General features: G+C 41.9%; 2 protein-coding genes across 3 annotated transcripts in view; one reads left to right on the top strand and one right to left on the bottom strand.

The window, feature by feature from the left end:
- Window positions 1-5665, bottom strand: part of SLCO1A2 (solute carrier organic anion transporter family member 1A2) — a 105248-nt gene extending 99583 nt beyond the window's left edge. Inside the window, exon 1 of one of the 2 annotated variants that reach the window (XM_058655761.1) lies at window positions 5576-5665. The gene's annotated coding sequence lies outside the window, so the exon portion shown is untranslated. Of the gene's footprint in view, window positions 1-5494 lie in introns of both variants that reach the window. The other variant, XM_058655759.1, reaches the window with a different exon arrangement.
- Window positions 5661-24519, top strand: PYROXD1 (pyridine nucleotide-disulphide oxidoreductase domain 1). The gene is made up of 12 exons (XM_004592610.4): window positions 5661-5846; window positions 7432-7512; window positions 9448-9567; window positions 10795-10923; window positions 12477-12550; window positions 13670-13830; window positions 14918-15018; window positions 16401-16536; window positions 18045-18157; window positions 18721-18843; window positions 23185-23322; window positions 24120-24519. Exons 1-12 carry the CDS (start codon window positions 5763-5765, stop codon window positions 24366-24368), a joined length of 1509 nt encoding a protein of 502 aa, XP_004592667.2. The 5' UTR covers window positions 5661-5762; the 3' UTR covers window positions 24369-24519.
- The last annotated feature ends 101 nt before the right edge of the window (window positions 24520-24620 follow it).

Below are 24620 nucleotides of genomic sequence, written 5' to 3'. Positions count from 1 at the left end.
AGCAAAATCACTGGTGCAAGCTACCATCTCCTCTCACCTGTTGTATTTGTTCTGCTTTTGACCTTGCCTTCAGAGAATGTCACTTTCCTGTTCCAAGTTCTGTCATTTGCTCCAAACAATGATTCTTTGTTTCACTAAACAAATGCCACAGTTTTTACAAGGCCACATACTTCTATTTAATCTTCCCAACCCATCCTCTGATCCTCTATCACCTCATATCACATTGCTTGCCACCTCAAGTCCTCTTCCTCTTCCTCCTCCAAACAAGCTATGATGTTAGGGCCTCAGCACTGTTTGTGCACCACCTACTCCTGCCTCCCAGCCTATGACATGATGTTCTTCTCCCAGACAGCCACATCGCTTCCTTGCGACCTTCATTCCTAACTCAAATATCTTCTCAATAAGATCTACTAATCAACCTCGTTAAAAGTTTCAGCACAAGTCCTCACACACATTACTGAACTCTCTTCTTGTTCTATTTGTTTGCTACACACTTAACATTTTCCAACATACAATCTATCTGTTTATTTTTTATTGACCGCATTTTTCTGACATGTCAAAGACTAATTCCCAAGTGCCTGGCACATAATAGGTGTTCAACAAATATTGGGTAAGTGAACATATATGTAAAAGTAATTCAAAAGAATTTCAGATAGCATTAAAATAATCATGCTGATTGGCAATTTTCATATTCCAAATACACTTCTCTTAATCAGTATTATTGCCTTTTCTATTACAGAAGTAATGTGCTAATTTAGTTCATTTTGATTAAAACACTTCTAATGGATTTAAGAAACAATCAGATTTTATAATTTATCACATTAAACCATTAAATTAAAAAACATAGTGATTAGAAACAAAACAATTGCGTTGCTTTAGAAACAGTTCTTTTTACGTAACTTTTGGGTATCTCAATCTGACATTTAGATATAAATGTGTATATATCACAAATATTATCTAAATATGTCCAAAAACCTACATCTGCTCACTGCTAAGCAATCTCAATATAGAAATGGTGGCAAATTGAAATCTATTCCTGGTAAAATATATCATGCCTCTTACAAAGTGAATTCCTAAAGTGACTGGATTTATAGAAGCTATTGACCTGAATTAACAATAGTGTGCTAGGTCACAGTGTACCAAAATCAAACTGCCATCACAGTCCTCCAAGTATAAACCACACTATGCCTACAGCACAAAGTCACAAATGAATCACACTGAAAATGCCAGGAAAAACTAATCACCAAATTCCTATGAACAAAAAAGCAACTGATTTGACTTTGCAAACAACTTCAGTTTTCTCACACTTTCAAATGGCATCTTACAGGGAAAGCAGAAAAGAATGATCGAAATAAACACGACTTAATGAAATGTATATGTCCTTGGATCATGACATAAAAGGGGGCTCAGGATTATGTACAATGAAAAGCAACAGAAAACACACAGTGGTTTACACATAAAGAGACTTAACGGTCTCAGGCAGCAAGGAGCCCATTCAGAGCGTAAACAGTGGCTTAAGAATGCTCTTGAAGAATCCCTGTCTTCATACTTGTCTGTCCTTCCCTAATTTTGACGTGCACATCACAGATGTGAAGCGGGTGGGAGCAAGAGCATCCACATACAGAGAGCGAAGGGTTCCCCTGACCCCCTGGCTACTGCCCTTTTACTGAGCAGCACTGTGTCACATGGCCACCACCACTGAAAACAGACGGGAAGACTAACAACTTTAGGTGACACACTGCTGATTCCAAGAAAGTGGGGCTCTGTAAGCACGGACGTGCTGATAATGGAAGGACTACAATAGAGCAGAGTTTCATAGAGAATGCAGTTCTGAGAAATAATTGCATTAAGGGCAGGTAAAAGAAAAAGAATAATCATAGGAAAGGAAAACTATAGATACAATGAGGAAAACGAATATTTTAGTAAGTTATCTATGCTTTGTATTATGAGAGTTCAAAAGCGCTGCATTTATAAAAAAGGTTCTGTAGGTTAAGCCTCAGCCTGCAACACCAGCATCCCATACTGGCACTGGTTTAAGATCTGTCTGCACCACCTCCAGTTAAGCTTCCTGCTAATGATCCCGGGAAGGTAGTGAAAGATGGACCAAGAGCTTGGGTCCCTGCACCCACATGGAAGACCCAGAGAAGCTCCAAGCTCCCAACTTTCACCAGGCCCTGCCCTGGCACTGCAGCATTTGGGGAAAGTAAACCAACAGATAAAAGCTTTCCCTTTCTTTCTCTCTCTCTCTCTCTCTCTCTCTCTCTCTCTCTCTCTTCCTCTTTCTCCCTCCCTCCCTTTCTCCTCTTTCCTTCACCTTATCCTCCTAATTCTGCCTTACAAATAAATTTTTAAAAAAATAAATGAAAGTACATAACTATTTTCCAAGTTATGACCATCTGATAACCAACATCAACAATTCCTTTTCTACAGGGAACATTGATAACTACAGGGAAGGGCAGTTCAGGATCCTGAGGTACACACCAGGGCAAAGAAAAGGAAGGAATAAAGAGCTGTTCAATTCTCTTGAAACATTAGATGCTGTGGTTTTTCTATAGCTGGTGAAAACTTACATTACTTTCAAAATTATAAAAAATCACAGCACAATGAGCAGATGCATCCCTTTAAATAAATGCTTCGCGACACTAAGGAAAAAGCTTTCCCTCTCTGAACACGGTTCCACAGTGAGAACAAATAACAAAATTTCGGTGCTAAATCAAACATATTTTTATAAAGCTGCTCTACAAAATGTGTTCTCGTACTAAGTGACCCAGCTGGTTGTGCCTCATGGTCAGAAGAGTTGGGACAAGAGCATGAAAAGAAGCCTAACTGGACTTCCTGCAGGTAGTTAAGGCTTTTGCTGGCTGAGCCAAGAATTTTTATAACAACCATATAAGTTTAGAGGAGCAGCAGGAATTTAGACAGCAAAACTCATTCACAGAAAAAGTGGCGAGACACAAACATGTACAAATGCTGATTGGAGGCCCCACTGCCCATCCAGCTCCTTCTTCTTTTTTGTTTTTTTTTAAGATTTACTTATTTTTATTGCAAAGTCAGATATACAGGGAGGAGGAGAGACAGAGAGGAAGATCTTTCGTCCAATGATCCACTCCCCAAGTGTCCCCAAGTTTGTTAGGAAACTGAAATATACTAAACACACACCAAAACAACTCAACAAAGTAGACATTTTGCCCACTTTGAAAACAAGGAAGGGTTTGGGGAGGGGTGGGGAGAACCCAAGTACCTATGAAACTGTGTCACATAATACAATGTAATTAATGAATTAAAAATAATAAATAATTAAAAAAAAAAAGAAAACAAGGAAGCTAGGGCTCACGAGAGTAACTTACTGCCTGGATGGCCACAGGGCACAGCACTAAAGCCAAAGCCTCAACAGAACCCGGTAAGCAAAAGCTGCTCACCATGAACCGCCCATGACATTTTGACTTCTCTTTCCCAATTTTAAATAAAGTAGTTCAAGTGAGTCTAAATCCTCCTAGTGACTTCTGAAGTCAGCATGAAACAGAGAGCAGGAGGAGCTTTGAATTAATCATCTCGAAGCTTCCTCTCTTCCTGAGTGAAAGGAGTAAGAAGGGAAAAAGAGACAGGGAGAGAGAAACCAGATTTAGGAAAATTAAGGAAGGGGAGAGCAAAGATTGTTTTATCTCTTTCAGTTTTTGCAGTTATTTGTCATTTTTGTTTATTTTTTTTTCCAGCCCCTGTATTTCCCACACTCATTTCTGCCACAAAGCTTTCGATTCTTGAGATATGAATGCTATTGAGGTTTGGAGGATTGGTCCAGATCCAGATGCACCCCACACTATTCTTTTCAACCTTGAAACATCAACTGTAATATTTAGCAGCACATGGGTCATTCTCTGACACCTTGGAAAGTTACCAAATTGGGAGGCCTTCACGCCTAAGCTTTCACACCAGAGATCTGCCCTCGTGTCTGTTCTGCTGCTCTTGGCTTAAAGAGTGCTTTCACCCCAACAGCCCATTCTCTCTGCAGTTTCGCCCTGGTCATAACCCACTCCTACTTCTGCACTCGCAGGGCCCTGGTTTCAGCTGCCTGTATGTCAGCTTTAACAGGCCCTACACCACGAGCCCTTTTCTGATCAACTCAATCGACACTAACATGGGACGCACTGATGGCCCTGGGTTCTTCTCCCTGAAGGTTTTTTTTTTTTTTTTTAATTCCTAGAAATTTCTAAAACAAAACAAAAAACGGATATTCAGGCCAGCGTGGGAGGCAGTTGGATGTTTGACTCCATGACAAATGTCAGTGTTTAGCGGAACAGAAAAGGAGCATCTTGGCTCACAATGGCTTTGCTCTGAGAAAGGAGCTCCTACCTTGTGGGCCTCCTCCCACCTACCCATGTTTTCCCCCCATTTCCTCCAGGAGTTTAAACATCAACCTTTCCGAACTCCATAAAGGAAAACGGTTGTCATAACACAGAGTTTCACACTCCATCCACTTCCTAGTCCATTCAGCACTCTTCGTTGAGCACCTACTACTAACACACATGCAAGCAGCCCTGAGGTTGGGGCACTTTGGACGCGGTGGAAGGTACGGGCAGTGGATTAGTGGGTAGTTAAAAGCAAACACGGGCAAATGCTTAGAGAAGAAAGAAAAGTGCGTATGTCAAGAACAGTGTCTGGAGGACACACATGATCTCGTGTGAAAAGCTGGAGGAGCAAAATGAGATCTAAATGGACTTCTCTTAGAAATGCTTTAACTGTCTAAACCGGTAACAAAAATTAGCGCTTCCGGAGCTCCTTGCCATTTCACGTAGCAAATCAACGCGCAACGGCTATTATTTGTGTAAGTGAACACCCGTAACTAGATCTGTAGGTTACGCATGGGTATTCTCCCGGCTTAGGAAATGGAGCGGGCATCGGTAACTGCAATTTTAGAAGGCTTTGGAAATAGTTCCTGAACCTTACAAAAGGAGCCTAACCACCAACAAAAACATTTCAACAAGACAGCAGCGGTGACAACACATACTGAGATGATACAGTGAGTAACTGCAGAGTATGGTAGGGCTGAAAGGGACATCCACGCACGTCCCAAAACAAACCAATTTCTTGAAACTTCCCAAAACAAACGCCACCACATGCCCAAAAAGGTGTTGACGGTTGAATTAATATTGGGGATATCACATTCTTCCCTCAAGTGGTGTGATTTATTTGAAACCTGAGAGAAAGTGCGTTTGTTTCATCGGAAGTTCTAGCAGAGCTTCAAATTGCGGATGGAAAAAGATAACCTCTTGGGGGACACTTCAGTAACACTGTCTGGCTTTAGTCAGAATAAAGAACGTGCTTCCACACATAAGAAATATTGGTCGGCGGAGAGTGGCAACCTGATAGTTAAGGAATGCTAGGAGTGAGGCAGCGGGATGTTCTGGAAGCCTCCTTCACCACTAAGCGTTCAAGCTCCAATTCTAGAACACCTGAGGGAACACCGGTCTCTCCACAGACAAGCGATTTGTCAAACCTCTTTCGGAGACCCAACTTCTTCGTTTGTGTTTATCAAAGACAAACGCCATATTCACTCGTAAGGAATTCTCAACAGGACCTTGGACACCAGAAAACGCTTACGTCCTCCCGAAACGCGACCGACAGACTAAGTGTGAGCTGCTGGGCACCCGTAGGGCGGAGTCGCCGGCTGCGTAGCCGGAAGTGTCAGCCTCGGAAGTGCGCGCCGGTGCGGGTCCGCTCCCAGGCGAAGGAATTCTTGGGGTTCCCTGCCCGGGTGTGGGAGCATGGAGGCCGCTCGCCCTCCCGCCTCGGCGGGGCCGTTCGTGGTGGTTGGGGGCGGCATTGCGGGCGTCACCTGCGCGGAGCAGGTACGGCGGGAGCCTGGGGGATCCCGAGTCAGACGCCGGGAGGACTGGGGTGATCCCTCTGCGGAGCACGCGAGGGACACCGTTTCTTAATATTATCCCATTTTCAGACAGGTGTCTGATCCTTACCGTTCACTAAGAAAGCATCGTGTATTTCCTATATTTTGCGAAGGAAGGAGGAATTTCCTATCTGGTTAAAAAAAAAAGCGAGTGAAAGAGATCAAGTATAATTAGGGAATACTTTTCTCTAATGAATAGCCGGATTATATGCTGTACCTTCCTCGCTCGCTCTCTCTCTCTCTCTCACATCTCCACATAGAAAACTCAAAATTATTTCGCTGATGCAAACACAGGCAGTGCCTGCGGTTCACGAGTCCTGCAGACGGTCACGTCTGACATAATTGCCCGTGGTTTGTGCCCTGCGTTCACGAAGTCAACACCTTGGGTCCCTGCACAGATTGTCGAGATTCCAATGGCCTCTGCTCACTGCTGTCTTTCCGTCCCGTGGGAAGGAACCATAATAAATCATTTCATGCATGTTAACTGTGTAGGGGTGCTGGGGGAGTGTTTGAGGGATAGAACTGAGGCAGATAACCTTTTCTCAGAGGAGGTGTCCTTTTTCCCCCACTATGAAGGAAAAGGTTTATTAATGCAGAAAGCATCACAGGAAAGGGCAGTAGCATCATAGTCACCAGCGCCAACACAGGCTCTAGTGCATCATGACTAAAAATGTGTAAAGTGATGAGTGGGAGCAGTGGTTTAAGGTGGCCAAGTTGAGAGGTGTGACTTCCCTGCGGGGTGCTTAAGGCAGAGACAGTTAGCAGGGGAGACTGGAAAGTTGATCATGAAAGTGAATTTTGCTTTAATGTTGAGTTGTAGGGGCCTGATCTAGCAGTGGAAACCAAAAGGGGAGATATGAATTATGAGATATGTAGGGGGAAAGTACAAAGAATGATTTAACAAATACTGAAGAAAGTTTAGATTTTAAAAAAGATAGATTAAATGTCAAAATTAACTTTGAAAGATCCCGTAGGTTTTAAGGATGCGTGGATGACATGGCTGCTGTTGAAGACAGAGCAGGGAAAAAGCCAGGCTGCACCCAGTGGGGTTACAGAACCAACCCTGAAATGAGAAAGGGCTTTCCGTAATGTCAGAGAGAGAATGAGGGAGGTTGCAACCTGAGGAAAGTGATTGAAACCGGAGCAGGTCAACTCTCTAAGTGTGTGTAAAGATTTTATCCTGTTGAAAGAAAATGAAAATATTGTTTTAAAATAAATAGAAGTTTGGCGCACCTATGAAAAAAGATCCTTTGTGAAAATCACTCTTTGCTCAGCAGATCTTTGTAAACTGTGTATTACAAACATGATGTTCATTTGATCAGTATCAGAATTTAACATTACTCACCAGTGATCCGTACATGTGAAAAAGTCCCAGGGTAATGGAGACTTTAGAGGAGGGATTGTGGGTTTTTAAATTTCCAAAATTGACTTTATTCAAATTGCGTTATCCTTGCCCCTTAATACTATTTATTATACTAACCTATGAAGTTATTTACTGTAGTTTTTTTCTCTTTCCTTTTAAAAATAAGTTGGCTCTGCACTTTCCATCAGAAGATATTCTCCTGGTAACAGCCTCTCCTGTTATTAAAGCAGTTACAAATTTCAAGCAGGTAAGAACTTTTGTCAAATTTCTTCGTATTAATTTGAAAAAAAAAAAGTGGAAAAGCTTGCCTGGCAGTTTAATGGAGTAGCAGTCTGTTTTTTCTTCTTGGCAAGTAACAATTCTGTGTATTTTGATGAGTGCCTATATTACATACATCTTGTGGCTAAATCAAGCTGCTTACCATGATTCCTCATATATTTATCATTTTTGGGTGGTGAAAACACTTAAAATCTCTAAGTTCCAAATGTACAATGCATTGTCACTTAACTGTAGTGAGTATGGTGAACAATGGATCTGTGGAATTCATTCCCTCTTGGAGCTGCCTTAATGGCATCCCCTAAGTTTTGGTATGTTGTATTTCCATTTTTGTTTGAATTAATTTTCTTTTCAGTTGGTCCTTTAGGATCATGTCTTATTTTTCTCCATGTTAGTGAATTTTCTGGAATTATTTCTGGTGTTGGTTTTTAGTTTTGTACCATTGTAACTGGAAAAGACAGTTGATATGATGTCATTCTTCCTAAATTTATTAAGACTTGTTGTGTCACCTGTCATATCATCTCTGTTGGCAAATATTCACTTAATCCATCCTCCCCCTCTTAAGTATTTTGTTGGATGAATTTAATCCATTTACATTCAAAGTAACTATTGATAAGTGAAGACTGGTTTTATAATTAATTTCTTCCTCACCTGTTTTCTTGTTTATGATTAAACGATTTTTATGGTGTTAACACTTTTTCTGATTGTGTGATGTAACTCAACCAGTGTTGTCCAATACATAATGTTAGAAAAGCTATTCAAAGTGATGGAGGTACCAATGGATTTTAGAGGAATGGTATAAAAACTCTTTAATTATACTTCCATATTTTACATTGTAGCTAATCTATAGATTAGAAACCATCACTTGCCTGATTTTAGTATAACATCAAAGAAATATATAAAATCATCTGAAAAAGCTACATGTCTGTGTGAGGCTAAATTATCTTCCTGTTCTTCAACCAGAGTGATATGTTATAGTAGTCTGACAGAAGCAGTTAAACAAAAAAGAAACATAGAAGATACCTTCTGTTAAGCCATATAAAGAGATTGGCAAAGATATAAACCATTATCATTCTTAACATTTTTTTGGATAGTATTATTATTTTCATTGAAAATCATGTGTATTAAACAAGTATTAGACTTTTTATTTCTTTTAAGTGAACTAAGAAATTTTTCTCAATTGTATTTTCTAATGTATATTGCTAGGCATGATTTATGTAAACAAAAGTTCTCTGGGGTCCTCAATAATGTGTAAAATGTTCAGGGACTTTGCTCTAGTGTGGTAGGATTTTCATGCAGTGTTTAAGGAGCAGCAATCTGCAGGGTTCAGTGGCCCTTCCACAGCAAACTGTGAGAGAGAGTAGATAAATCAAGTGGGGTCACCCATGGTCAGGGGTTTGAGAGCTAAATAATGGTTGAGGAGAAGCCAGCAAAGAAGTAAAGGGTTTGCTTAAAAAATGAAGTGATCTGCAGTGTAATTTTTGCCAGTTTGGAAAGTGAGTTCAGGAAGACGCTGAAGGTTCTAGAGTCTAAGGACTGTGTCACAGTGCGGTTAGCTAGAAGCAGAGAGGGAGCCAGCAGGATACGGGACTGCATAAGCTGATTCCATCAAAGATGCAGAAGTAAGCAGCATTTGCCCTCCTTTTACAGGTCAACCACTCTTCACAGACCAGGAAACTAAGACTCTAACTTACTACGCTTGTCTAGGCATGGCACAATTAATAATCAAATTCAGCTGCTAAAATGCCAAGTGCATTTCCTTTTCCACTGAGTATCATTCTGTTAGCTAACTTTCTTATATGAATATTTCATGGTAGTATATAACATTAAATGAGAACTTATTTATTTAAGATTCTTGAAAGAAAGTAATGTCTAAATATATTTTTACCACTTTGATCTAATGCAGGTTTCCAAAATATTAGAAGAGTTTGATGTTGAAGAACAAGCAAGTACCATGTTAGAGAGTCGCTTTCCCAACATTAAGGTTATAGAATCTGGAGTAAAGCAGCTTAAGAGTAAAGAACACGTAAGATGATTTTTTTCTTAATGACATTTTTCATTGTTAAATCTTGACCAAATTATACATGTCTTCTGTTTATCTCACCTCTACCATTAACATCATTTAAGCGCTAACGTGTAAAGTTTAGTGACAGTGAATTCCATTAATAAAAAAAAGAGAAATATGCAGTTTTATTAATCTAATGCAATTATTTGGTTTGCATGTGACCCTTAGCTAGCCACCTAGCTGTGCCATGCATTCCCCCAGAAATTTCCAGCTCTTAATCTAAGGGTTGCTGAAGGGTGCAGATCCGTTACACTTTCTGCAGTTAATTCCAGCTGATTGGTGGTGTAGGACTGTCCCAGGCTTGGACTCTTATCTAACAGATTCCTCTCTAGCCTGGCACGGTGGCTCAGTGGTTAAATCCTCACCTTTGCGTGCGCCTGGATCCCGTATGGATGCAGGTTTGTGTCCCAGCTACTCTACTTCCCATCCAACTCCTTGTTTGTGGCTTGGGAAAACAGTAGAGGATGGTCCAAACCTTAGGAGCCTGCACCTGTGTGAGAGACCTGGAATCTCATGGCTCCTGGTTTCAGGTTGGCTCAGCTCTGGCCATTGCTGCCATTTGGAAAATCAACCAGTAGACAGAAGATCTCTCTGTCTCTCCTCTCTCTATAAATCTGCCTTTCCAACAAAAATAAACAAATCCTAAAAAAAAAGAAAAAAATAGATCCCTCTCATGAGCTGGAGAATTTCCATTCAGTACCAGTGGACGTGTCCCCTGCCCCACATCTTCAGTGAAAACTCAGCCAAGGAGGTGGTCTAATCGTACCTCACATGCCCCAAGGCCAGACCACACACTCAAAGGTTCTGGTCCCTGAGATCAGAGATCCTGATGTGTCTGAGGCCAACATGAGATGAAGGCACAGGCTGCTTGCTGATGCCGAAAGCTGTTAGGGTCCCTCCCTACCCGACATGGCCCAGCTCCAGCTCTCACACGCCAGCAGGTACAGCAGCCTGGCCCAGGGAGTTACATGGCGCAGGCCACCCAGGCTCCCTTGTCAAGCCGGGAGATTGTGTTCTTGTGCTTAGTTAGGTTTGTAGATACTGTAACAAAGTGTTGGGTGGGTCCACCCAGAGATAACCTTAGTGTAGTACTTTTTTGCTTATATCTTGACCAAATATTTGACTTGAAGTAAACTTGAATCCATATGTACAAGTCTCCCTTGTTTTCATTGTGGCATGTTTTTACAGTGCGTTTTGACAGAAGACGGCCGGCAGCATGTGTATGGAAAACTCTGTCTGTGTGCTGGAGCAAAGCCAAAGCTGATCTGTGAAGGAAATCCTTACGTTTTAGGAATTCGCGACACAGACAGTGCTTGGGTGAGTGTTATGGTCGGATCGTAGCGTGAACACAAAACGAAGTTTCCTCCCTTCCACTTGCCTGTGTGGGAATCCCTAACTCAAAGAGCAGCTTCGTGATGCTTCAACTGGATGGTGATCATAATGTTGCATTGCTTGCAATTCCAGTTCGTTTTCAGTTGGTTTGACTTTTACTTCCAGGTGATGTTCCGTGTGCTTCTGGTGAGATATCTCAGACATAGAAAAGGGCTGTGCTGACTGTGACAGTCAACATTGAACACATGCTCATTATGACACTGCACATGTGTGACCTGCCACCTAAATAACGTAACAGTCTTTTTCCACAGAAGTAAAGCAAATACAAAATTTACAGAGCTTACTGCTTAACAGCAAAATTGAAAATCAAAAGGTCATGACAATATGAAACCATGGTAGAATCATGAAACTGAATAACTTGGCTTACTGTTCTGCCCAGAGCTTGGTGAATACCCTAATAAAGCAATATTTCTCTCTGTGGAACATATACATGCTTTTGGTAATTTTTTGAGCATTTATTAACCCTTGCTGCCCCTCTTCCTGGGGTTTCTGTATTAATTCTCCTTGCCTCGAGCTCACAGTGGTTGCCTTGTCCCCTGAGGTGAAACATTTTATATTCTTGGGAATTATGTTGTCTTTCAGCCTATTCTTTCAGTTAAATAATTAGGAATTTAGAGTAGGCTAAGAAATTTAACTTTCTCATGAACATTTCAGGCTCCTGTTACTGAAGTCAATTTCAGTGGTTATGTACTACATAGTATAAATTTGGGGGCCAATTTAGTAGAAATGGTTACTTAATAATAGGAGAAATTTATCTGTTCGCTGTTTTCTTGAAGCAAAAGAATTACTCTGGGCTTTCAGAAGTACAAGAAAATGCACAGTACCTTCTCCAAGCTCACCATCACTGCTCAGGGAGTGATGCATTGTAATATAGTGATGTTATAATGGCAAAATGTAACCTTCTTCAGTAAACTTTAGACATTGTTATGTGTCTGTTACTCCTAACAACTTAGAGCTGTTTTCTCACCCAGTCCTTGCAGAAACATTAGGAGATGTAGTCATTCATTTTTTCCATTTATAGTGGAAGAACCTGGTGCACAGATAAAGTCGGCAGCCTGACTGGGAGCCCCTGGTCGGGCCTTGCTGCAGCTGGGTAACCCAGGCTCTGTGCCCCTGGCCACGCTGCGGCTGGCTTCTCAGTCCTGAGAAAGCAAATTGTTGAGTGACTCTAAGGAAATGTAGCAATGGATGACTAGAAGAAAAGGAGTAACACTTGATTTGGGCAGATTGTTGGAAATGTGATAACCTAGAAACAGAAATTCTTACTGCTCAACATCTAGTACAATAAAAGGCAAGGAAAATCACAGGAGTGCTACTCCACACTTCTTGAAACGTTTATGATGTTAATTGGAAGGGTACATCCTGGCTTCAAGGGCTAGTGAGACTTACTCTCGCTTGCAAATGCAATAAAATACATTTTTAGAATATTTTGAATGCCTGCTATTTTAAAACGCTGTCTCATTTTCATTTTAATGTAGGAATTTCAGAAACAGCTTACTAAAGCAAAAAGAATAATGATCATAGGGAATGGCGGTATTGCACTTGAGCTAGTGTAAGTATGCTTTTTTAATTCTTTTTAAGAATTACTCTGACTCATGTGATTATTGAGGGAAAGACCTTGGAAATACCTTTGATATTTGAAAATTGTTATTTTTAATAAAGTGAGCAAACTTCTTGTACTTCCTGATACAGATTCAGGAGCAGAATGGTACCACACTACTCTCCCTCGCCCATGTTCCCACCTTTCCTCTCCTTGCTCATTTTTTGTTGCTTTAATTTTTACAATGACATTCTTTCTGTTCTAACAGTCACAGACTTAACCTTCCATTAGGAAAAAAATTAAACAAATCACAAAGTAGGAAAAAAATAAAACAATGTTCCCCAAGACTAAAACTATAAGTAACAGTTAACTTTCAAAATGTCATTGTTGCTCATAGAGTTTACACTGTGTTGTACTCTGTATTTTGGGTACTATTGATCATGGAAAATGTATCTGTCTTTTGGGGACTGGCTTATTTCACTAAGGATAATGGCTCCCATTTGTGTTGATTTTGTTGCAAAAGACAAAGTTTCATTCCTTGTTGTGGCTGATTAGCATTCCATAGTGTATATATTTTCTGTATCCAGTCAGTGGTTGCTGGACATCTGGCTTGATTCCATGTCAATGACTATTAGTAGATAATGTCTCAGAATGGATGATAAAGTGTGTGATACATTGGCTTTAAAGGACAATGAGTTTTATAGGAAAACCACATTCTTGAGTGTCCCAACCCAGAAGTAAAATATCAGATACCTGAGCGCTCTGGTTAGCCTGGAGGCTGGGCTGCAGGTACCATGGTTGCTCCATCCTTCTCCACGATCCTTCACCTTCCTGGGAACTGCATCTTTCTCTAGTTAAATGACTTGGGAATTTCCAAGATAACAGGAATTAAATGCAGGCAATGATTTCTTTGTTACTGAATGAATATTTTTTACTTTTTAAATCTGATTCTTTTCCTTTATTATCCCCCTCTATAATGTGGCGCTTTGAATACAGAAGGATGTTAAGTCAGTCTTCCCCAAACTGCCTTAAAAATATGTTTTTTACTCTGCCTTGGGAGATGATGATTATTTGTTGATATGAAGATTTGCTTAGACTTTTGAAATTAAATAGCTTTAATATTACTCTTAGATATGAGATTGAAGGCTGTGAAGTGATTTGGGCCATTAAAGATAAAGCCATTGGGAATACATTCTTCGATGCAGGAGCAGCTGAATTCTTGACTTCTAAGCTTGTTTCTCAAACACCGGAGGCCAAAATCGCACATAAAAGAACCAAATACACAACCGAAGGTAAGTCCACCACTAGCTCATTGATTTCACAGATGAAATAAAAGGGCTCTAGATCAAGAAGGTGCTTTAGTTGGTTCATGGAAAATGAAATTTAAAAGATTTATTTTAGTGCAAAAACTGTTCTGAGATGTAGGTAGGTTTTTTTTTCACAATGTGTATTTTCTACAAACTGTTTCATATACTTGGGAGATAAGAATATGAATCATATTTCCTTGTATATCCTTATATGAAGCTTTCAGATTTTCTAGAATATACGCATATGTAATTAAAAAAAGAAGGTTAGGCTAGCATTGTGGAGTAGCCGGCTGTCTGCAAGCCAAGCTGCTCTCTGTGGCACTGGCATCTCTTATGGTTGCTCTTTGAGTCCCAGCTCTTCCCCTTCCTGCATGGCTGCCTGCAAGTGCACATGGGAAAGCAGCAGAGAATGGCCCGGGTGCTCAGTCCCTGCAACCGATGTGGGAGAGCTGGAAGAAATGCTTTCTGGCCCAGCCCTAGCCATTACAGCCATGTGGCGGGGGTGAAACAGAGGATGGAAGAGGGGTGTGTGTGTGTCTGTCTGTCTGTCTATCTTCCTCTGTCTATGTAACTCTGACTTAAGTAAATAAATAATTCTTTAGAAAAACAGAATTTGGAATAAATTCAACTAGCCCATCTGCACGTGTGCAGATTTTATAACTGGGGAACATCTCAGACAATTTTGCAAAAATGTGAGTTTACAAATGAATACAAACCTCACATTTCTCTAATAGCTTTAAAAAAATTTTTTTTACTTGTAAAATTAGGGAATTCTCTCAAATTTTGGAGATACTGAAAATTGACAAAATCTTGAAAATTGAAGTTATTTCCTTCGCCTTCATGTTAATCAATGCTATATAGCATCAAAATAATAAGTCGGATACACTTCACTCTCCATTTTGTAGTTATACATCAAAAAATATTAAAATAGTGAACAAAGTATAACCTACAAGTAGATAACTTACTCATGCTGACTGGGTACGTGTGCATACACGTGAGAACCATCACACTGCCTGACAGAATACAAGCATGACTCTTGGCTGTTTTTACATCCTTTGCTTGATCTCTTTAGGGAGGAAACAGGAAGCAGGAGGCAAAGCTATTGCCGATAAGGTAGGCAGTGCCTTGGGACCAGACTGGCATGAAGGCTTGACTCTTAAAGGAACAAAAGAGGTATGTTTTCAAATACAGATTAAAGCTGTCTAAAAACACAATTGTAAATTCTTAAAGCCACTGGTTAAGGATTAATTACTAACACAGACATATTGTCAAGAAATTGCTAAATCACGTTGCTCAAAATCCAGAATGCTAGGAAAGAATTTCAGCACTTAGCTCTCCACCCAAAATAGGTGAGTGTCAAATCCATCTCAGAGCAGCTCTTTGCTTGCTTGTATCTCACTTGCCAGGGATAGCATCTCCGTATCAGACTAGGTGTATACAGAAGTCTTGTTTAGGTTAATGTTTTCTTAAGATCTCTGCAGATGCGTGCAGTAAGTACAGTTATAACATTGTAAAGATTATTAGATGGATTCAAAATGCACACTGTCCTAACTGGGTAGGAAGACGACTTGCTTATACTCCTTGTATTTATTGGATTTGTTTCTCTGTAATGCTTGTTAAAGGCTGTGACATTTCAGTATCACAAGAAGCATTCATGTGGTCTTCACTACTGTGCATGATTTCTATCAAGATTTGGTCTTCAGCCTTGAGTAGGCTGCTATCATAGTGTATCTACCTTTTTTTCTGATGGAAACTAGACAAAGTAATTTCTTTCTGTACCCTTAGATCCTAAAATCGGTTGTATTTTTTACCCTGAGAACTTTAACAGTTAGCATTTGTTGTCTGCTCAAACCTACCATTTCACTAAATTTATGAGATATACCAATAAATCAAGATAGACCTGGAGGCTGGCACCATGGCATGATAGAGTAAGCTTCTGCCTCAGTGCCAGCATCCCAGATGGGCAGTGGTTCAAGTTCAGGTGCTCTACTTCCCATCCAGCTCCCTATTTAAAGCCTTGGAAGGCAGTGGAGGATGGCTCAAGTCCTTGGGACCCAGAACCCATGCCCACATGGGAGACCCGGAAAAAGCTCCTGGCTCCAGATGTGTTCAACCCCAGCCACTGTGGCCATTTGGGGAGTAAACCAACAGACAGAGGACCTCTCTGTCTCTCCATCTCTGTGTAACTGCCTTTCAAGTAAAAACTTAAAAAATCTTTTTAAAAAGGATAGTTCTGCCTCGAAGAGGTTTTGTAGTCTCTAACCAGTCTGATTGCTGAAAAATATACATAGATCATAAATTTAGGTTAACAAGCCTATTCCCCAGGCTCCCTGCCAGTGCAACCACTAGGGTTGTGGCGAACTGAGTGAATTTCTGCTGTCTCTTTTGCACAGAAATGGCAGTGTTTATTTTTGGGCATAATGTGTTATCAGTTACATTAAACAAGTTATTTTTTTCTGTTTCCATAACTGTGTTTCCTTCAGCAGCACTAACTTACCAGGTCATTCTTCCTGGAGGTATTATGATGACTAGTATGTTTATTTTTAAAATTTTAGTTTTGTCGTAAGATTCACATTGAAACTGTGTGTGAAGCAAAGAAAATCTACCTTCAGGAAGAATTTAGGACTCTGAAGAAAAAGTCTTTGACTTTTCCTGGAGACCACGATAGTAAGTCAGCTACAGTTGACAAAGGCAAGTAATGAAACTACTTATTTAAAAGGAAGACAATTTACTCTTACTATATTATATTATAAAAACATTAGGAGTGAGGTTTTAGCCCAGCACCCATTGCCCATAAATCCCATATGAAAGTATCAGTGTTATTCCTGGCTGTATTTCCTAACTCCGGCTTTGTACTGAAGTGGACCCTGGCAGGCAGTAGTGATGGCTCAAATGACTGGGTGTTTGCCACCCACATGGGAGACCTGGATTGCATTCCCAGAGAAGGGAATCAGCTTTGGGCCAGCACAGGGCCATTGCAGTCCACTCCCTGCTGGAAGGACCTGCACAAAGCTATGGAGGATGGATCAGCTGTTAGGGCCCCTGCCGCCCACATGGAAGACCTAGATGAAGCCCTTGGCTCAAGCCTGCCCCAGCTCTGGCTGCTGCGGCCATTTGGGGGGTAAACCAAACGGAAGATGGAAGACCTCTTTATGTGTATATGTCTGTCTGTCTCTATATATAACCTTTTTTTAAAATTTTTTCCTTTAAATATTTTTATTGGAAAGGCAGATTTACAGAGAGAAGGAAAGACAGAAAGAAAGATCTTCCATTTACTGGCTTACTCCCCAAGTGGCCAGAATGCCTAGAACTGAGCTGTTCAGGAGCCAGGAGCCAGAAGCTTCCTCTGGATCTCTCACGTCGGTGCAGGGTGCCAAGGTTTTGGACCATCCTCCATTGCTTTCCCAGGCCACGAGCAGGGAGTCCATATCACATCCCGGTGCTTGACGGGGAGGATTGGCTAATTGAGCCAATGCACTGCTCCCTAAAACTTCAATTTTCAAATAAATAAATGTTTTCCTTTTAAAAAAGGATTTGGAATGTGAAGCCAGCACATTGACTCAACTGGCTAATTATCAACCTCCAAGCGCTAGCATTCCATATGGGCACCAGTTCGTGTCCTGGCTGCTCCACTTCCCTTGCAGCTACCTGCTCATTGTCTGGAAAAGCAGCAGAGGATGACCCAAAGCCCCGGGACCCTGCACCCGCATGGGAGACCCAGAAGTTCCTGGCTCCTGATCCGCTCAGCTCTGGCAGTTGCAGTCACTTGGAGAGAGTGAACCAGCAGATGGAAGATCTTTCTGCAAATGTGCTTTCCAATAAAAAAAAAAAAAGACTTGGAATGTGAATAATGCGGATAAACAATGAAAATAAAAAAACCTAAGAACTAGAAACCTAAGTAGAGTACAAAGTTTTGATAGACATTTTTAAGGAAATAATTTAGAAATGATTACTAATTAAACTTGTTAAAATTTCTGTGCTCAAATTTGAAGGAAAAACTTTGCAAATGCCAGGGTTTCCTAATTATCCCTAAAACAGGATGATGTTGATGTTATTAAAATGTTGACAGATGCACTTCATAAAATTTTTAAGAAATAATAGTCATCTTTTTCTTTATTACTAGTCATATTTAATTAGGATTCTGGACATTGATTGACAGTTACATTTGAGAATGAAGTATCCATGTTTGTTTTTGTCAGAGATGTGGCCTGTGTATGTGGAACTGACCAATGACAAGATATATGGCTGTGACTTCATCGTGAGTGCGACAGGAGTGACACCGAATGTAGAACCATTCCTCCATGGTAACAACGTAAGGTCGAAGTTTTGGTCCAACCATGGATATTGTTGAAGTGTTAGCTCTTTACATAGGTGTCTATTTCTCCAGCATTAGTGATTACTTCAATACAAAACTGTGACTTAAGATGGGTGAGAACAGTTTGGTTTATGTCCATGTCTTACAGTATTCTTTTTTTAAAAATCCAAAGGCAGTTAACACCCCAGCGTAGGTGTCATCAGTAAAAGAGACATACTGCTCAATTTACTCATCTAAATGTTGCTTAAAGAAAATACCCTCTGTGGATTCTCAAAACTAGAGAACTCCAACTCTATATTTTTGCTTTGTAGCATCTGAGGTTTACATAAAACTGGATGTTTTTGTAATTATATGTGAAGTAAGCATATAGTTAGTGGGTATTTCCGATGTTGAAATTCTTAAGAATTTTATGAGTTTATTTGAATAGGAATTTGGTCCCTAGAAATCTGACTTTGATTTTAAAGTGCAGCTAACTTTGACGTCAGATTTGACTTGCTCTCTTGCTTGTGAAGGAAGTCCTGTGAGCCAATGCCAAGTTTGCTTAGGAGACTGTGGTGTAGTTTGCTCTAGGAGAAGATGGTGGCCTGCAGGTGGACGACCACATGCGCACGTCCCTTCCCGACATCTATGCTGCAGGAGACATCTGCACCGCAGCCTGGCAGCCCAGCCCCGTCTGGCAGCAGGTGAGCTGCACGTTTGACTGTAGCAGGGAGCCCAGCTGAAGGCAGAGGTGCTTGCTATCCACAAATCTAACTCTCTGATCTTCCAAATCTGTTAGGCTAAGCAGGAAGCTATCTCAGAGGTGTTTGGTGATTTAGAAAAAACAAGCAAAAAAAAAAAAAGCTTTTTCTTTACCTTTTTGGTAAGCTGTAGGTCAGAATTTCTTTTAATTATAAGAACTATGAGCTATTGCTTTTCATTCTCATCACTGCTGTCCAGTAGACATGTCTGCAGTTAGGGGCCCATGGCAGCTCTCTGCCTTCCTGCCATGTAGTCCCTGCCACATGTACCATGTGAGCGCTTAAAGGGTGGATAATGTGGCTAAGGAATTGGGCGTTTACGTTTTTTTACTTATAATTAAAGTTAAATGGTGACATAGGCTAGTGGCTACCATGCTAGATGCTGGGAAAGAGTCATAAAACAGAGACAAAATGGGGAAACAGGGCAGGGATCCACAGCCAAGTCAAATTTATATTAAAGAGAAACAAAGTTGCAAAGCCCCCCCCCCCCCAGCAACATGTTTATGAGGGGAACACATGGCAGGGGCCCAGGCCTTTCCTAGCTGAAGGTCTTGGGGATATTCCAAGATGGGGAAGTGGGCTCGGCAGCGTGGCCCGGTGGCTAAAGTCCTCGCCTTGATCCCATACGGCCGCTGGTTCTGGTCCCGGCAGCTCCACTTCCTCTCTGTCTATCCTCCTCTCAGTATGTCTGACTTTGTAATAAAAATAAAATAAATCTTTAAAAAAAAAAAAAAAAGATGGGGAAGTGGGAGAGATGAGGCAGTTTTGCAGGGCCTTGTCAAATTTGGTAGGGCTCGCACCTGGGGGGTGGGCAGTTGGCCAGGAACGTGGAAGGCAGGGTGGAAACTGTGGGGCTAGACAGGTGCTTTGAACTGCAGGCAAGAGTACCTGAGGGGACCGACTGCTGCCTCGTAATTCCAAAGGCTTTGGAACCAGAATGCCTGAGGCTAAGTCCTTGTTCCGTCACCTGGACAGCCTTAGATTGAAAAACAAAACTACTGAGGTTAACAATCACATAGATAGGGCCCGACGCGGTGGCCTAGCAGCTAAAGTCCTCGCCTTGAACACGCCAGGATCCCATATGGGTGCCAGTTCTAATCCCAGTAGCCCCGCTTCCCATCCAGCTCCCTGCTTGTGGTCTGGGAAAGCAGTCGAGGATAGGCCAACCCACATGGAAGACCCAGAAGCGCTCCTGGCTCCTGGCTTCGGATTGGCTCTGCTCCAGCTGTTGCAGTCACTTGGGGAGTGAATCACTGGCCTGAGGATCTTCCTCTCTGTCTCTCCTCCTCTCTAAGTATCTGACTTTGCAGTAAAAATAAATTAAGTCTTAAAAAAAAAAAATCACATAGATAAAGCAATCTGTCAGCAGTCCTTGGATGCCCCCTTTCTGTCCCTGTGGTAATTATTATAAAAGTTCCTGCAGCAAGCAGCTTTTCGCAGCTGAATGTACCTGAGAGGCAGTTTTCTCTTTCTGTGTATATAAAGGGCTTTCATCCTGTTAGTAACATGCCTCAAACTTGGTTTTTAGTTTTCTCTGTATCATCCTGTCATTCCTGCCACAGGCTTTGTTTTGTTTTTTGATTTTTGTTTGTTTGTTTACTGAAAACACAGCTATACAGAGAGAGAAGAAAGAAAAATGTTCCACCCACTGGTTCACCACCAAAATGGCCACAACTGTCAGAGCTGAGCCAATCGAAAGCAAGGAGCCAGGAGCTTCTGCTGGGTTCTCCATATGGGTGCAACCTTTTGGACCATCCTTGACCACTTTCCCAGGCCACAAGCAGGGAGCTGGATGGGAAGTGGAGCAGCTGGGACATGAACCAGGATGCCAGCATTTGCAAGGCAGAGAATTAGCCAGTTGAGCCATTATACTGGCCCCAGCTGTCACAGAGTCTTAATCAAGATTTGGAGTTCATGTTTTGTTTTGCTTTGAATTAGCTAACATAAATTATACATTTAATGAGTATCATTAAATGTCTCTTGCTTTAGATGTTCCTAGCAATACAAGCAATAGGGACACTAATTATTTTTTATTATTATACAAATTTAAGGAGGTTTGAGGCTGAACTCCATGAAGTTGGCGAGGCCCAGGAGTGGGCTGCTGCAGGCCGCATGCTGCATCCATGCCCTCACTGGTGCTGCGCTGAGGTCCTCTGCTGTGCTAATGCTGGTGCTGTGCTGAGGTCCTCTGCTGTGCTAGTGCTGGTGCTGTGCTGAGGTCCTCTGCTGTGCTAATGCTGGTGCTATGCTGAGGTCCTCTGCTGTGCTAGTGCTGGTGCTGCGCTGAGGTCCTCTGCTGTGCTAATGCTGGTGCTGCGCTGAGGTCCTCTGCTGTGCTAATGCTGGTGCTGCGCTGAGGTCCTCTGCTGTGCTAGTGCTGCACTGAGGTCCTCTGCTGTGCTAATGCTGGTGCTATGCTGAGGTCCTCTGCTGTGCTAGTGCTGGTGCTGTGCTGAGGTCCTCTGCTGTGCTAGTGCTGCACTGAGGTCCTCTGCTGTGCTAATGCTGGTGCTATGCTGAGGTCCTCTGCTGTGCTAATGCTGCGCTGAGGTCCTCTGCTGTGCTAATGCTGGTGCTATGCTGAGGTCCTCTGCTGTGCTAGTGCTGGTGCTGTGCTGAGGTCCTCTGCTGTGCTAGTGCTGCACTGAGGTCCTCTGCTGTGCTAATGCTGGTGCTGTGCTGAGGTCCTCTGCTGTGCTAATGCTGCGCTGAGGTCCTCTGCTGTGCTAATGCTGGTGCTGTGCTGCGGTCCTCTGCTGTGCTAGTGCTGGTGCTGCGCTGCGGTCCTCTGCTGTGCTAATGCTGGTGCTGCGCTGAGGTCCTCTGCTGTGCTAATGCTGGTGCTGCGCTGCGGTCCTCTGCTGTGCTAGTGCTGGTGCTGCGCTGCGGTCCTCTGCTGTGCTAGTGCTGGTGCTATGCTGAGGTCCTCTGCTGTGCTAGTGCTGGTGCTGCGCTGAGGTCCTCTGCTGTGCTAGTGCTGGTGCTGCGCTGAGGTCCTCTGCTGTGCTAGTGCTGGTGCTGTGCTGAGGTCCTCTGCTGTGCTAATGCTGCGCTGAGGTCCTCTGCTGTGCTAATGCTGCGCTGAGGTCCTCTGCTGTGCTAATGATGGTGCTGCGCTGCGGTCCTCTGCTGTGCTAGTGCTGTGCTGTGCTGAGGTCCTCTGCTGTGCTAGTGCTGGTGCTGCGCTGAGGTCCTCTGCTGTGCTAATGCTGGTGCTGCGCTGAGGTCCTCTGCTGTGCTAATGTCCACCTTGCCCTTTAGCATCCCGCCTTTGACAGAGAGGAAGGAGAAAAGCGAGCTGTCACTCCTGCCGAAACAGAGTTCCATGGCAAGGGGTGGGGGAAAGGAAACAAATTGCTCTTTGCATCTGACACACTTCCTTCTCCCAGTGGTGTAGCAAAAGAAGTGTCTAATATATGTGCAGGTGAAGGAAGAAACTCAGGCTCAAAAAAAGGTAAGCTTGTAGAAGAGTAGATATTTGAATCTTTGATTCCAAGAAGTGTTCTTTTATACCACGGAACCCCAAAGCTATGCAGGAATGCAATGAAAATACAACCAAGGGGCAGTTAGTACTGTCATGCTGTCGAATGTAAGTTTCCACAGCCAGTTGCTGAAGTTCAGTAGGCAGTCTTGGGGCTGGGCACCCGCTGACATACCTGTCTGTTCAACCAGTGGATTAGGCTTTAACCACCCAGTGTCTGAAGATGAAGGTTACTAGAAGACACTACGGTGTTTAGTGATCATTTAGCATCTCAATTAATATTGAAGACAACTTCAGAGAGGGACCTGGCTAATTAAAATTTTGTTCTTGCCTGTAAGAGTCTGATGCCTGCCTCTGTGGCAAAGATGATAATAAAAAGAATGAGCCAGCGCCCGCCTAGCAGCTAAATCCTTGCCTTACATGTGCTGGTTTCCCATATGAGCACCAGTTCTAATCCCAGTGGCCCTGCTTCCCATAAGCTCCCTGTTTGTGTCCTAGGAAGGCAGTCAAGGACAGCCCAAAGCCTTGGGACCCTGCACCTGCATGGAAGACATGGAGGAGGCTCCTGGCTCCTGGCTTCAGATCAGCACAGCTCTGGCCATTGCGGCCACTTGGGGAGTTAATCAGCGGACGGATCTTCCTCTCTGTATATATCTGACTTTATAATTTAAAAAAAAAAAAAAAGGAATGGGCCGTTCTGCAGGAATGTCAGATGCCCAACTCCTTTGAGGGAATTAATGAGGCTACAGTGATAAGCTTGTTCCGGGGTGACCATGATATTGCGTCCCACGTCCTCCCTGTAGATGCGGCTGTGGACCCAGGCCAGACAGATGGGATGGTACGCTGCCAAGTGCATGGCTGCAGCCAGCGTTGGGGAGTCCGTTGACATGGACTTCAGCTTCGAACTGTTTGCCCACGTAACAAAATTTTTTAACTATAAGGTAAGTTAGTGGGGTTAATGCCTTTTTTGCTTATTGCTCTTACAACTAAATAAAATAATCTGATTTTTTTTTTTTTCATTTAAAATTTCCATGGTTTAAAATCAATTTACAAACCAAGTGACTTTTCTCATTTCTTCAAATGGTATTACTACTGGTCTTAATTTTTAAGAATCTGATAAATTATAGACTTTGCCACTATTTTTATCACTTCTGTATAACTTTTAATTTTTATAAGTTTTATGTAACTTTCATATTTAAGAGAAAAAAAGATCTGTCTGGCTTTATTTTCTTTTGATCTAAGTTTTATTTATGGTTTACCTTTTCTTTGTAAGGGGAATCAGGAGCTAGCATAATGAAGAATGAACTATTTGCCTTCCCACATAGACTGTCTTAACTTCATTTTCTTTACATCAACCTGAGGCAGGCTTTTCTTCTTAATGTAAAATGAGGAAAAACACAATCACACAGTTTGGGAAAAAAATAATTTTGTATGAAACCTCTAACTCGGTCTTACTAAATCTGAAGCCTGATTAATATAGTACAAGCTACATCTTTGTATACTCAAGAGGTGTTTTTAACATCAGTATAGACTGTGTGGTAGTGTTACTTGTAGAATTAACACATGCTAATGCAATGCATGCTTTGAGGTTCTCCCAGTGACACTGTCAGCTGCAGGATTGGGTTGCAGAGTCTCTTGCTGGCTGCTGTAACATGACACAAAGGAAGTGCACACCACCTTTCTTTTTCAGGTACTCAGGTGACTAACTTTTGCATCCCTTTCTCATTCCAATACACAGGTGGTATTGCTGGGAAAATACAATGCCCAGGGCTTGGGTTCAGATCATGAATTAATGCTGCGATGTACCAAAGGGAAAGAATATGTCAAAGTCGTCATGCAGAATGGACGAATGATGGGAGCTGTCTTAATTGGTGAAACGGACTTAGAAGAAACATTTGAAAACTTGATTTTAAACCAAATGAATCTTTCATCATATGGAGAAGATCTGCTAGATCCAAATATTGATATAGAAGATTATTTTGACTAAAATTGGAATTTCTTCAAGAACCACAGTTTTAAATGAAACACAGAAATCACAAGACAATGAATGTACTGATGACATGAAGACCACATTGCAGTGAATAAAAACAGAAATGGTAACGGTTGTAATGGAAAAGCATAATAAACTACAAAAATGATGTAAGTTCAAATAATTTATTTACAGATACATTTTTCTGACAGAACTGACCATATTATGTAAGAAATCATAAATTACTCATTTTTGATATTTTAAACATAA

The sequence above is a fragment of the Ochotona princeps genome, chromosome 27 (genome assembly GCF_030435755.1).
Source record: "Ochotona princeps isolate mOchPri1 chromosome 27, mOchPri1.hap1, whole genome shotgun sequence".
NCBI lineage: Eukaryota > Metazoa > Chordata > Mammalia > Lagomorpha > Ochotonidae > Ochotona > Ochotona princeps.
Note: the sequence above shows the minus strand (reverse complement) of the source record. Positions and strands in the feature narration are given on the sequence as shown.

What these genes read in the sequence shown, in the direction of transcription:
- PYROXD1 (XM_004592610.4), top strand. Translation starts at nt 5,763, where the DNA reads ATGGAGGCCGCTCGCCCTCCCGCCTCGGCGGGGCCGTTCGTGGTGGTT. An exon ending in AGCTTAAGAGTAAAGAACAC is followed by an intron (nt 9,568 to 10,794) that starts GTAAGATGATTT and finishes ATGTTTTTACAG; the next exon opens with TGCGTTTTGACAGAAGACGG. An exon ending in CAAAATTTTTTAACTATAAG is followed by an intron (nt 23,323 to 24,119) that starts GTAAGTTAGTGG and finishes TCCAATACACAG; the next exon opens with GTGGTATTGCTGGGAAAATA.